This window comes from Varanus komodoensis, unplaced genomic scaffold (assembly GCF_004798865.1).
Source record: "Varanus komodoensis strain SLA01 unplaced genomic scaffold, ASM479886v1 scaffold8, whole genome shotgun sequence".
Lineage (NCBI taxonomy): Eukaryota > Metazoa > Chordata > Lepidosauria > Squamata > Varanidae > Varanus > Varanus komodoensis.
In genome coordinates, this window is record NW_025336481.1 from 29355005 (window position 1) to 29367925 (window position 12921).

General features: G+C 43.4%; 1 protein-coding gene across 6 annotated transcripts in view; it reads left to right on the forward strand.

Annotated features, from left to right (window-relative positions):
• The window catches only part of PPP1R12A (protein phosphatase 1 regulatory subunit 12A), a 112220-nt gene that overhangs the window by 49418 nt on the left and 49881 nt on the right, over nucleotides 1–12921 (forward strand). For all 6 annotated transcript variants that reach the window (XM_044455609.1, XM_044455607.1, XM_044455606.1 and 3 more), the window contains exons 4-5: nucleotides 10945–11104; nucleotides 11646–11790. In XM_044455609.1, the coding sequence (XP_044311544.1) occupies nucleotides 10945–11104; nucleotides 11646–11790 (305 nt within the window). The remainder of the gene's footprint in view (nucleotides 1–10944; nucleotides 11105–11645; nucleotides 11791–12921) is intronic.

Sequence of the window (12921 nt, forward strand, 5' to 3'; positions counted from 1 at the left end):
AACCATGTGAGGTAGGTTAGGTTGAAAACATAAAGAAAATCTTCAATAACAAATGTATTAACTTTGTATTTGCAATGCTTGTCACTCGCTTAAGTCATGAGTTCACATTTTCAGAATAGCTGAACCTGGTTAAAAGGTATGTGAGCACATTCTTAAAAATGTGCATGTTGTTAAATGAAGTTCAACAAAAATGAGGATACTGTTAAAGCTTTGCTTATTTTTTAATAATGTAAACAGCTACAGTCAGTGAATGTTAAGGACTGAGTAGTCTGTGTCTTCAGGAGTTTTTTTTTAAAAAAGCCAACAGTGACCATATTTATCTGCTTGGGGAGGGAATTCCAAAGGTATCAAGAAGCAAATAACTCTTTGCTTCTTTCCTCCAAAATAGGAGGTTCCTCCGCCACCACTCCCATATCAATTTATTTTATGTTGTTTTATTCAACGTCTCTACCACCCTGTAGCTAAAGCTCTTTGGACAGTTGTTCTGAACGTGACCATAATGCAATAAAAATAATAATACAATGCTCCATATTACAACATTTTAAAGCAGGATACTTTTGTTTAAAAGATTAAGAGTTAAAACAGTATTTAATACAAATTGACCTGTTTTTAAAAGAAATCACAAAGACATGGGTGACCAATCAAGCAATTAGGTAACCCTTAAAATGTCTTTAAATGCTTCAGCATAGAGGACTATATTAACCTCACTCTGAAAGCATAACAAAGATGGTATTGAGCAGGCTATTGTAGGAGTTCATTCAACAGTTGTGCAGCTACCACTGAACAGGCCCCTTTGTTGCTTCCCTCCAGACTTCTCTTGGAAGTGGCACTTGAAGGGAGACTCCAGATCTTGACCAATGTACAGGCAGATTCAGGTTTAGGAAGGCATTAAGTATTGTATCCCATGTAAGGCTGTGAAGGTTAAACACAGCACCTTGTATCAAGGTTGCACCTTCTGGTCCTGGTTATTTATCTGGCTCTTGTATTTTGAATTGACTGCTAGTTGTGAAGTCCTCAAAGACAATCCTACATAAAGAGCATTGCATTGATCTAATTTAGAGATTAAGAAAGCATAGATTACCTGAGAATAGAGTTTATATATGGAGGAGAATAGGTTCTCTTTCCAGAGCATCCTTTAAAAATGGTTTCCATGTTAACCAAACAGCCTGGAGTATGGGTAGGTCAACTTTCAAGCTAGGCAAGAGAATCAAATATTGTGATTTAATGTTTAATATATTTATTAATGCACCAAGCAGAAAGAGTCTGGCAATAGTTGATTTTAAAAATGAAATGCAACAGACTAGCCCACTAAACCTTCTGGTATTCCTAAAAGTAACTCACAAAACCAGTTTATAGGGAGGAGAAGGTATTCTCCTGGGCAGTTTTTCCTTGACTCCTTGGTTACCAGCTGATAAGGTAAAAGCAAAGTTTCATATTTCTATGATAGCTGGCATCTTCCAGGGAGGGAAAATACAAACTGAACAATTAGTTGGGGAGGCCTGATCATGCATCCTGTAGGAGATGTATACTATTTCTCATTAACATAAATAGAATCATGGAATAATATGCAGGGATGTAAATGTTAGTGTCTACCACCAGTTGTTGAGGTCTTTGTACAGTGGCCTCTCTAGTAAAATAAAAGTGTGTGTGCATTGAGGGGAGCTTCAAGTGATCATGGGCTATTACAAAGAAAATCCTGTCCCTTTCATCCACCATCTTAATGGTGCTTGCTGATGGACCATAGAGTAAAGGCTCTGCTATTGGTCCTCTAAGTAGAACTTTTAATTGGACACGCGCACACAATGTGGTCCCAGTCCATTTAGGGCTTTAAAAGCCAAGTTATTATCTTGAATTGAGCCAGGTCATATGAAGTAAGCACAGTTGTTGTTTTTTTTTAATTGAAGTGTTCAGATCACTGGTCAAACTGCATAGCAAAACATAGAAACACTGAAACAGTGAGTCAGAAGGGACCTCCCAGGCCATCTCTTCTGAGCTCCGGCTCTAACTGGCTCCACTTATGACATGCCTACCATGTGCACGTCTAGCCTATCCAAATAAGCTTACTTTCCCAGAATCCTTGGGAAACTTAACAGGGCAGAGTTTTTCTTGAAGAGTTTCTTGCCTTAGTGAGCTTGTATCCCAAGTTGGTTTTCCCAGTTCTAAGGTCAATTGACCACTGCTGACATGGCATTCTATCTTCTCTCCAAACATTTGCTTTGTTACCCATCATGCATTGTATCTGTTTTGCTGTCATGATCCATTTCTTTCATTTCATCTAGGAAAATGTCCCTATGATCTGCTGTGAGGTTAATAGCACCTGATCTTAGGTTGAATATTTGGGTCTAGATCAGAGATGGACAACCTGTGACTCTGCAGATCTTTTGGGCTAGAACTTCTCCAGCCCTATTGAGCGTAGCCATTGGTGATGGGAACTGTAAGCAAAAACTCCTGGAAGCCCACAAGTTGCCTACCCTACCTTTAGTTTGGAAAAGGGACCTGGTTCAGTGGTGGAGCACTTTCTTTGCACAGAGAGGGATCCAGATTACATTTCCAGTGTTTGAAGAGCCATTGTAGGTCAGTCAGTACACAATGGTCTGCTAAATGTTATCATACAATTGGATATGAGGCAGTTATATTTATTGGTAAGGAGGAATGTGCTTGGGGTAGAGAGGAATGCATTTTGTTCACAATTAAAGAGACTAATTTGCACTTCTAGAGAAAACACGTGAACTAACATTTGGGGATATTTACACCTCTGAATTTTGCAGTGCAATTTTCTAATAAAGTATGCATATACAACTTCTTATGATGATGAAAGGTATGCCGAAAAAGGAATATACAAGTGAGACTGGTATGCAAAAAGTTTTCTACTATAAGGGATTGCATGCAAACATTAATATATCATGATAAATGTATGCACAAATGCATCCAATTGTTTCTGTAGGCTAAAAACTCTGATTCTGTATGCAGAAGCTTCATATGAATATGACAGACCAAGGAGTTACGACTCAGGCTTAAAATTAGTTTGTTAGTACAGAAAATGAGCAGTTGCGGTATGACGGGTAGAATAGAAATGTTTTTCTAAGATGTTAACAGCTAAGATATTTAACTGGAAGTAAGTTATGCTGTTGTCAGTTGGGTTTATGGGTAAAATGTGTGCATAGGATTGTAGCTGATGCTTTTGTTCATGCTCTATTTAAAGATACATTTTAGTCAGAGTTTGATTATCTTTTTATAACTACTAGTGTGCTTTTCTGTCCTGGCACAATTTCTGTTCAGTTTGATTTGGGGAAATTACAGAAACTATCTTCTCAGGGATTAGGTATGATATTTTGATTTTGGGGAAATGGGAGTTTGGCCAGAATTGGAAAAACAAATCTAATGTTGCTTCTTACTTTATCTAAGGCAATGACCTCAGGGGCAAACTAGATATGGGAGCATTCACACAATTAGCAATTGCAAGAAAAGTAATTTCAAAAAGTAATTTAAACATTCAGGACCCTGCTGTGGTATACAGGGAGTCTTTAAGCTTTGCCTTCTTCTGCAGAGCATGAAGAAGAACAGGTTCCTGTGCCTACTTCATTCTTGGGGTTGGGGGAACCCACCATGGGAGCTTTCCCATCACCATGCATATTTCAGGGGCAGGGCCCCTGTTTTAAATGGGGAAAACATCCAGGACAAAGTGTTAATGCCCTTTTAATCCCACTTGCCAGAGTCCCAATCCATATTTCCACATCCTGACTTGACATTAAAGAAGCCTTTTGTACAATTGCTAATTTGGCCCTCAGTAAAGGGATGTGAAGTGGGACAAGATGGTTAGAGTGGTGCACCTCTGGAAATAACTAAACATTTTGACTCTTCCTGAGATTGTCAGATGTGATGGGTGTTCAGTATAGTATGTAATAAGCAATGGTTCAAAGAATACCTTTGCATTGCAAGCAGCAGGTTATCTTGTACTGGAAGTGCTAGGAAATGGAAAGGGAACATGTGATTCCTTCCCCCTACCCCAGACTGGGCTGATAAAAATATCCATAATGCTCATTTCCTGACATTTTCTACATTACATATAGAATTGACTGTACATGAAGACTGTAGCTTAATGTATTTGTGGGGTCTATGACATCAGGTTCCTGCAGGTTCCATAGCTTGTTTTAGGGTCAAGGGTTATCAGACTCTCAAATAACCTGTGCTGTTTGGGTTATGTCATGACAAGCTACTATGCAAAACTGGTACCCATGAGCACTTAATTCAATGTGACTGCCTCCATTGGTAGATATAGCCAATATTATGTAAATATTACTAGGTTTGTGGGTAAATATTTTGTAGTTTAATAAGACGTCATTAGAGCCATGTAACAGCTTTGGTCTGCCCCCCCCCATAAAAAAACTTGCACAGTAGAAGTATGCTATGTAATTATTCTATATAACAGAATTATATAGCGAATGTCATGGTGTAAGGGAAATTTTTGAATTTCATAGAAACATAGAAAACAGAGCGAGTCAGAAGGGGCCTCCCATTCCATCTAGTCTGACCTCCGGCACCAGCCGGCTCCGCTCATGACATGTCCACCATGTGGACGTCCAGCCTATCCTTGAACACCCGCACCGATGGGGCCTCAACGACTTCTTGTGGAAGCCCATTCCACACCCTCGGGGTCCTGTCAGGAAGTGCTTCCTGGCATCCAAATGGAACCTTGGCTCCCTGAGCTTTGCTCCATTGGAGCATGTCCTGCCTTCCTCTGCAGGGGAGAACAGGTCTCTACCCATCTCCATGTGACATCCCCTCACATACCTGTATGTCCCCAACATATCCCCTCTGAGTCTCCTCTTCTCCAGGCTGAAGAGACCCAGTTCCCTCAGTCTTGCCTCATACGGCATCCCCTGCAAACCGGCCACCAACCTTGTGGCCCTTTGCTGCACTGACTCCAACCTGGCTATATCCTTTCTGTAATGAGGGGCCCAAAACTGAACACAATACTCCAGTTGCAGGCGCACTAGAGTCGTGTAGAGTGGTAGTAATACCTCTCTTGATCTAGAAGCCACACTTCTGGCTATGCAACCAAGGGTGGCGTTCGCCCTCTTGACCACCGCATCACACTGCTGACTCATGTTTAGCCTGCAGTCAACCAGTACCCCGAGATCCCTTTCACAAGTGTTGCTCTCCAGCCACTTGTCACCTAACCTGTACTTATGACAGCTATTCCTATGCCCCAAGTGCAAGACCTTGCACTTATCCACATTGAACGCCATCCTGTTGTCTCCTGCCCACTTCCATAGTCTGTCCAGATCCTTTTGGATCTGGAGTACCTGATCCTTAGTTGTGGCTACTGCTCCAGTTTTAATGTCGTCTGCGAATTTGATCAGCAGACTGTTCATCCCTTCTTCCATGTCATCAATGAAAAGATTAAACAGGATCAGCCCCAGGACAGAGCCCTGGGGGACCCCGCTTGTCACTGGCCGCCATCCCGATGATTCCCTGCTAATGGTTACCTTCTGCTTTCGGTCAGTCAACCATGCCCTAATCCATCAGACAGTGCTTTGGTGTATCCCAAAACTCCTCAGTTTCTCCACCAGGATATCATGGGGCACTTTGTCAAAGGCCTTGCTGAAATCCAGGTATACCACATCCACTGCATCTCCTCCAGCTAGCCATTTGAAACCTTGTCATAGAATTCCACAAGGTTTGTCTGGCAGGACCTGTTTTTGCGGAAGCCGTGTTGTGTGGTTGTCAGCCTGCCTTCCCTATCTAGCATCACTAGATCTCTCTCTATTATGAGCCTTTCCATTGTTTTTCCTACAATGGACGTAAGGCTAACCGATCTATAATTCCCCATGTCCTTTCTACTACCCTTTTTGAAAATTGGGACCACTGATGCCACCCTCCAGTCCTCTGGAACTTCACCCGTTCTCCACAAGTTCTCAAAAATGGAGGCCAGCGGGCGTGAGAGAACCCCTGCCAACTCTCTAAGTACTCTCGGGTGTAACCCGTCAGGGCCTGGCGCCTTTGTAATGTCCAATGCCCTGAGGAGCCCCTCAACTTCAAGGTGCCCCTAAGTCCCCAGCCTCATCTAATCTCCTATGTGGATATCCCCCGTCCTGCTTTGGGGAGAACACAGAGGCAAAATAGTCATTTAGCATCTGTGCCTGTTCCCTCATATCAGTCACTGGATCTCCTTCCTCCTTATTTAGTGGTCCCACCACTTGTCTCCCCTTCCTCATCCTATTTACATACTGAAAGAAGCCCTTTTTGTTGCTCTTGATATTCTTGGCAAGTCTCAGCTCTTAATCAGCCTTAGCCTTGCGAAGAATCCTTCTGCAATGGTCCTCCTCCTCCTGGTATACCCTTTTGTCTATTTCCCCCATTGAAATTTCCCATAATTACTGTGTCTCCCCCGAGATATCCTTAGAATCTGGCCTGTCAGGACATCATCCAGGGTTTCAAGTTGACCTGGAGGCCGATAACGTACCCCCACTGTCAGGTCTCTTTCCCTGTCAAAACCCCTAAGTTTCACCCAGACTGCCTCTACCGAATCCCCATCTGTGCTGCATTCTATCTCACTGCATCCTATCCCTTCCCTGATGTATAAAGCCACACCCCCACCTCTCTTTCCCTTCCTGTCCTTTCTAAAAAGGTGATACCCTTCTGTGTTCACATTCCAGACTTGCCTTTCATCCCACCAAGTTTCTGTGATTCCCACCAGATCATACCCCCCTATTCCCAGGAGAACTTCAAGCTCTTCCTGCTTATTACCCATGCTCCTAGCATTGGTGTACATGCACCTCAACTCCTTCCCACCACTTCCCTTCCTTGGAGTTCCCAGCCTCCTCCTTCCTCCCATCCTCCCTCATACCTGGCCCCTTTTTGTAGGAGTCCTGTCAGTCCCTGCAGTATCTCTAAAACCCTGCTCCCAGAGCCCTGATCCTCCCCCCACACTTGTCCAGTGCAGACATGTTACTGGGGAGTCTGAACCCCTCCCCAGCTTAGTTTAAAGTCTTCCAGACGAAGCTCGCAAGAGCATTTCCAAAGGACCTTTTCCCCATCCTCATGAGGTGTAACCCGTCCCTTGCCAGAAGTCCATTGGCAAGAAAACGAGTGCCATGGTCGAGGAACCCGAAGTGTTCCTTCTGGCACCACACCCTAAGTCAATCGTTCACCTCGGAGGCCCTCCTGTCCCTTCCTGGCCCAAATCCCCAGACAGGTAGGATTGACGAGAAGGCCACTTGGGCCTTCAGCTCCCTGAGTTTCTTCCCCAAGGCCTCAAAGTCCCTGGTGGTTCCAGCCACACCCTGCCTGGCCACATCGTTTGTGCCCACATGGATCACCAGGAGTGGCTGGTGACCCCTGGAGCGAACAAGACGCTCCACTCTGTCCTTCACATGCCGGATGCATGTGCCCGGCAGGCAGCAAACCTCCCTTGTCTCCAGGTTGGGGCGGCACACTGCCGCCTCAGTGCCCCTCAGCAGGGAGTCCCCAACAACAATCACCCACCGCCGTACCTTCCCGGTGCTGGTGGGAGGAATGTGCCCTGGCCCTTGCCTCTCCTGCAGTGGCCCCCTTGCTGCCTGATGTCCCAGGCTGGGGGTCCTGCTGGTCCCCCGAGGCCTCATCAGCCCCAGCCTCCCCAAGTGGAGAGAACCTGTTTCCCAGCTCCAGATTGGTGCCAGGAGAAGGAGGAGGCTGTGCTGGCCTCCTCCTCCTTTGGGTGACATACCTCCATGTCTCCACAGCTGCTCCTCCTGTGGCCTCTCCCTCAACCCTCTGTCCAGAGGGGGGCTGCTCCGGAGGGGCCTGGAGAGCTCTCTTGGCCCTCAGGCACTTCACCTCCTCTTCTAGCAGGGTCACCATCTTGCACCGAGGGCAAGTGTATCCCTGCCTCTCCTGGGAGAGAAGGGCGAACATGTCGCAGCGGACAGCAACACTTGTGACTCCCACCAAGGCCATCTCCTGGTCTGTCATTGGGATCCCTTCCGAGACCTTACCTTGGTCCCCTGCCTTGTTTGTCCTGCAGTTCCTCTCACTCGCCCAGTTCTCCCAGACAAAAACCCACTCACGCACACACACACAAGGATAAAATAAACTTAAATTTAAATTGGAAGAAAAACAAAGCACAGCGCAAACAAAACAAAACAAAACAAACAAACAAACCTCTGTGTCTCAGGGAAGGGAGTCTCCAAACAGCCTGGGCCGCAGACAAGGGACGACGCCCTTCCTCTCTGCTGCTCCTGGCCCTCTGCTCCCCTGCCCAGCTCTTACCTTGCCTTCGCCAGTCCCCTGGCCACTCAGCACTCTCTCCCAGCCTGTGCCTCTGCTGCTCTGCCAAGAGGCCGGAGCCAAAAGGGCTTGCAGTGGGGCCTTATCAGGCCCTCAGGCCGGTGGCCCCACCTGCCTGCTTCCTCCTGGCCCCTCTAGCCTCTCTGGCCCCGCCCCCTTCCTCTCTGCTGCTCCTTCCCTCCACTCCCCTGCCCAGCTCCTACTTTGCCTTTGCCAGTCCCTGGCCACTCAGCACTCTCTCCCAGCCTGTGCCTCTGCTGCTCTGCCAAGAGGCCAGAGACAAAAAAATTTCTGGACAGGTTGTGAGACTTAAGATTTACATGTAGGTTAAATGTCACTGTGAATTCTTGCCTACTGAAATTGAGCATGCATCTTACCTTACTTCTGCTTGAAAATTAAAATTCGTCAAGTCCTACTGGCCAATAATAAAATTGCTTCATCTTTTCCATGCCTAAGCAGTAAGGGCTAGTAATGCTAGGGTACAATGTTATGGGCCTGTATGTGTGTCCTACAGCCAATAGGATTTTTTTGGAGACTTTCTCTTGAGAATGTAGAAACTACTACTTGTGACACAGGTATAAATGTTGGCAAGTCAACATATGCTAAGAATTAGAATTTTAAAATATTTGACCAACATATGCTTGACAGTTACTCCAAACATATTACTGCTTAATTTATAACAAAGGCAACCAATTCATCTTGCATGTATTCTTTCTTCAAAGAACTGCCTTCATATAAAATAATAATAAAAATGTTAGGGTACCTGAGAAAGATCAAATGGCATTTTGGAAGGAGTAATATAAACAGTGTACTAGAGATGCAATATTGCCATCTGTGGACCATTTGTAGAAAGTACTCTCTGTGTTAATAGCTTTATTCTTAAACTCTTATTTTTTTCAAAAGAGAAATTTCCTAAAAGCTCTGTATTCTCTATTTTGTTTTTGGAGTTAACTTATTTCAGCACATCAAAATCTGTAGCATTAGGATCATGAAGACTGTGCTAGACCAAACCAAAGGCCTATCTAGCCCAGCATTTTGTTTTTTGTTCTCACAGTAGCCAGAGGGGGAGAGAGAGAGAGAGAGAGAGCGTGAGCGAGCCCATGAGGGCAATAATGCTTTCTTACATATATTCCCTAGCAACTAATATTGAGAGGCATATATTCCTTTTTTCTGGGGGTAATATATAGCCATAATGACTAGTAAGCCTTGATAGCTTTATTTTATTTTAGTATTCATTTTAGCATATGGCTTGGAATTTGCTTTTAACTTTTTTACCTACCTTTCGTTTATATTCTAAGACTACTTACTACCTTGTTTTAAGCCATCTTGGCCATGGTTTTTTTCTCTGCGTAGAAGGTTGGGCAATATGCAGTTAAAATGCCAAGATACATAGCATTCTTCATTCTTTCATTATGCATAATAGCGGTGGATGAGAGGCTTTTCCTGTAGCTTGGGCTGGTCATAATGCAGTCCTCAGCCTGTTTTGCAGCCCCTCTGCTACACCCCTCAAGTGTTACTGCATTGCTGCATCTCATTGCAACAGTAGCAAAGCGACACATTACCCTTATAGAACAAGTTGTGTGATTAACTTGTGCCTTGTTTCAATTGCAAATTGTGCTCTTCTGAGAGCACAGTTTGCCTTTAATACAAGATACTTAGTCATGTTATGCCTTGATTGAAAGTAGAAACAGAGCTTTTTTGCCTCCTACACGAATAAAATTGAGCAGCAATTTCTGCAGCAGAAGTGTATGTGTATTCCCAAGTGGGTTGATATTAGTTGCCATATTATTTGAAGTTGCAAGGTAAGTGAAATCAGATAATTCAGTCTTCTGTGTGAGAGTTTGATAAAATGCAGGAAGGACTTTGTTGCTATTTCTAGGATATCAACACTTAGCTTCAAAAGCAAAGAATTCAGAATGACTGTTAGAATTATAGGGACCAGAGAACACAGGAATGCATACTATATTCTAAGTCTTTATGAGGGATACAGGAAAGTGGGTTCTGTACATCAGATCCATAGAAATTAGTGGCAAAACTACCCCTGCTTTACATCTGGCTCTGCAGCTGCTAGGGCATATTTCTTTCCCCATCTGTCTTGGGGAAACTTGACCTCAGCATTCTTTTTGACCTGCACTTTTGGCTTTTCCTTCTATCAGATGTCTTGCCCAACCTGGCTGTTGAACAGAATCCAGCTCTGCAGAATCTTTTCTCTACTGAGATGCTTTGTCCCTAGGGAAAAGCTATCGCTCCAGTGAATGGCACAGGTTCTCACCTTCCTTAGCTTGCCTCATGTGTAGTGCTTGCAGTGGTAGGACAAACACTGGTGGCAGGTTTTATAGATTTACTCTAGAATCTTTAAATACATGCTGATGAACACCAAGCCCTGTTTCCACACTGGGCATTAGGCACTGATTCTGCTCAGACCTTGTGTATTTTTTGGTTTTATGGAAAGCAGTTCTGCATCAAAGCAGCACAATACATGAAGGAGAATCTTTAATCTTTTTCAGTTTTCCATCTTCTCAAATTGGAACAGGGGCAACTGATAGCATTCTGCTTTGAAAGTGGGCGGAGGTGGGAATAATGCTCATAGATTTTGTGTATAGGTTAACCACTGCATGTGGTTTTAGTAGTGAATTATGTAAACATTTTAAAATGAAAGTATATTCTCTTTAGGGGTCGATATAGAGGCAGCTAGGAAAGAAGAAGAACGGATAATGCTTAGAGATGCAAGACAGTGGCTTAACAGCGGTCATATAAATGATGTTCGGCATGCAAAATCTGGTGGTACAGCTCTTCATGTAGCTGCTGCTAAGGGATATACAGAAGTCTTAAAGTAAGTTGAGTTTCTAATGCAGATTTTTATAAAATGTGCTGTTAGAAGGTTCTGTAATCTACAGCTTTTTTATTCACATATTCAACTGTGTGAGTTTGGAGATGATATCTTAAAACTGCTGATGACCATTTAGTTAATACAGAAATGTTGAGCATAGATTTAGCCAATGTCAAAAGAACAAAAATATCAAATTATTAATGGGTTTACTTGGGCATTAGGTGTCCAGCAGTGTGACTTGAACTCATATAAAAGCTTATGGTGTGGCTCATTCCTCCATCTGATGCCCAGAAGTTCTGCTGCCTTAGTACATGTTTGTTGGCAGTTTGGAACCTCATGTGAAACTACATAGTGCATTCTTCATCAGTTTTGGTAATATTCAACAGTGTAAAAATCAATAGTTTATATGATAAAATGCACATTTACTGTGTTAAGTTTTTCACTATGCATGACACTGAGAATTTAGGCAAAACCTGTACTTTTCAGTTTAATGCCACTTTTAAAATTTGCTGATACTATTCTTAATCTAACATCAAATCTTCAGACTTTTAATACAGGCTGGCTATGATGTAAATATTAAAGATTATGATGGCTGGACACCACTTCATGCAGCTGCTCACTGGGGTAAAGAAGAAGCATGTCGAATATTAGTGGAAAACTTGTGTGATATGGAGGCTGTCAACAAAGTGGTAGGACATCTGTGCAATTTTTGTCAAAATGCAAACTTCTGTGTGTATTTGACCGGAAGGAATAGGATAACAAATGTGTTAGTTGTGTGTAGGCACTTGCTGTAAATCTTACCAGAACCAATATTTAGAGGAAAGTAAAACCAAGCTAAAATAATCCCCTTTCCCCAACCTGTAATAGTCCAAAACATCTGGAGGAGAACTTCCATCCTGATGATTGGTCATACTTACTAAGGCTGATGTGACATAAAGTCCAACAAATCTGGGCACCAGGTTGGGGAATGCTGCTGTAGTACATCATTTGAGCAGAGAGTCTGTTTAGCCCTTCTTTCTCCATCAGCCTCCCTTATGGTGGTGGTTGCAAATTTCCCTGTGTGGTAAAGTGTTGTGCTTGTTTATCTTGCAGTATGTTTCTGGGGATGTTATAATAGCTTTCCAGACCATTTGCACACTGACCAGGTTTGGACAACATGCTGCAGCTCCCTGTATGTTTTTTAATCCTTGATGAAACTGCATATGCATTTTTCACTCAGGGGCTGTCTTGGTGTGTGAACTCAGCAACTCTGGGATAGACAAGCCTCCCACACCCCTAAAACAGCCCTTCACGGCAGGCTCCTATGTTATGTAAACAATCCACTGTGAGATACACTGTTTTTATACTTGGTGGTGTACATGATTTATCTTGTACCAAAATATTAAATATGTGTGAAGCAGTCTTTCATATGTCTGTGGGATAGCTGATTGAATTATATCAAAGTGAGAATTTAGTGTGATTGGAAAATGTAGGTTGATTTTCCCTTCACCATATCTTTTGATCATGGCCAGATATTTCAAACATGTCAAGTGTCCTGCAGGTTATTGAGAGTATAATTCCTTCAGTTCTAGCCTACATGGTCAGTGGCTGGGAATGATGGAAATTGCACTTTGACACATCTGGAAGGCTCCAAGTTTGGAAGTGCTGATATCCATAGCATCTCTCACAATTAATAGTTTGCCATCTCAGGTAATTTAACAGTGACCTGGTTCACACGATCAAAACAGCCACTAAGGCACATGTTGGTATGTGCTAAATGAGACTTGCATATTCAGCATCTGACTGCAGATTGTTTTACATGCCAACCCAGCATGGGACAG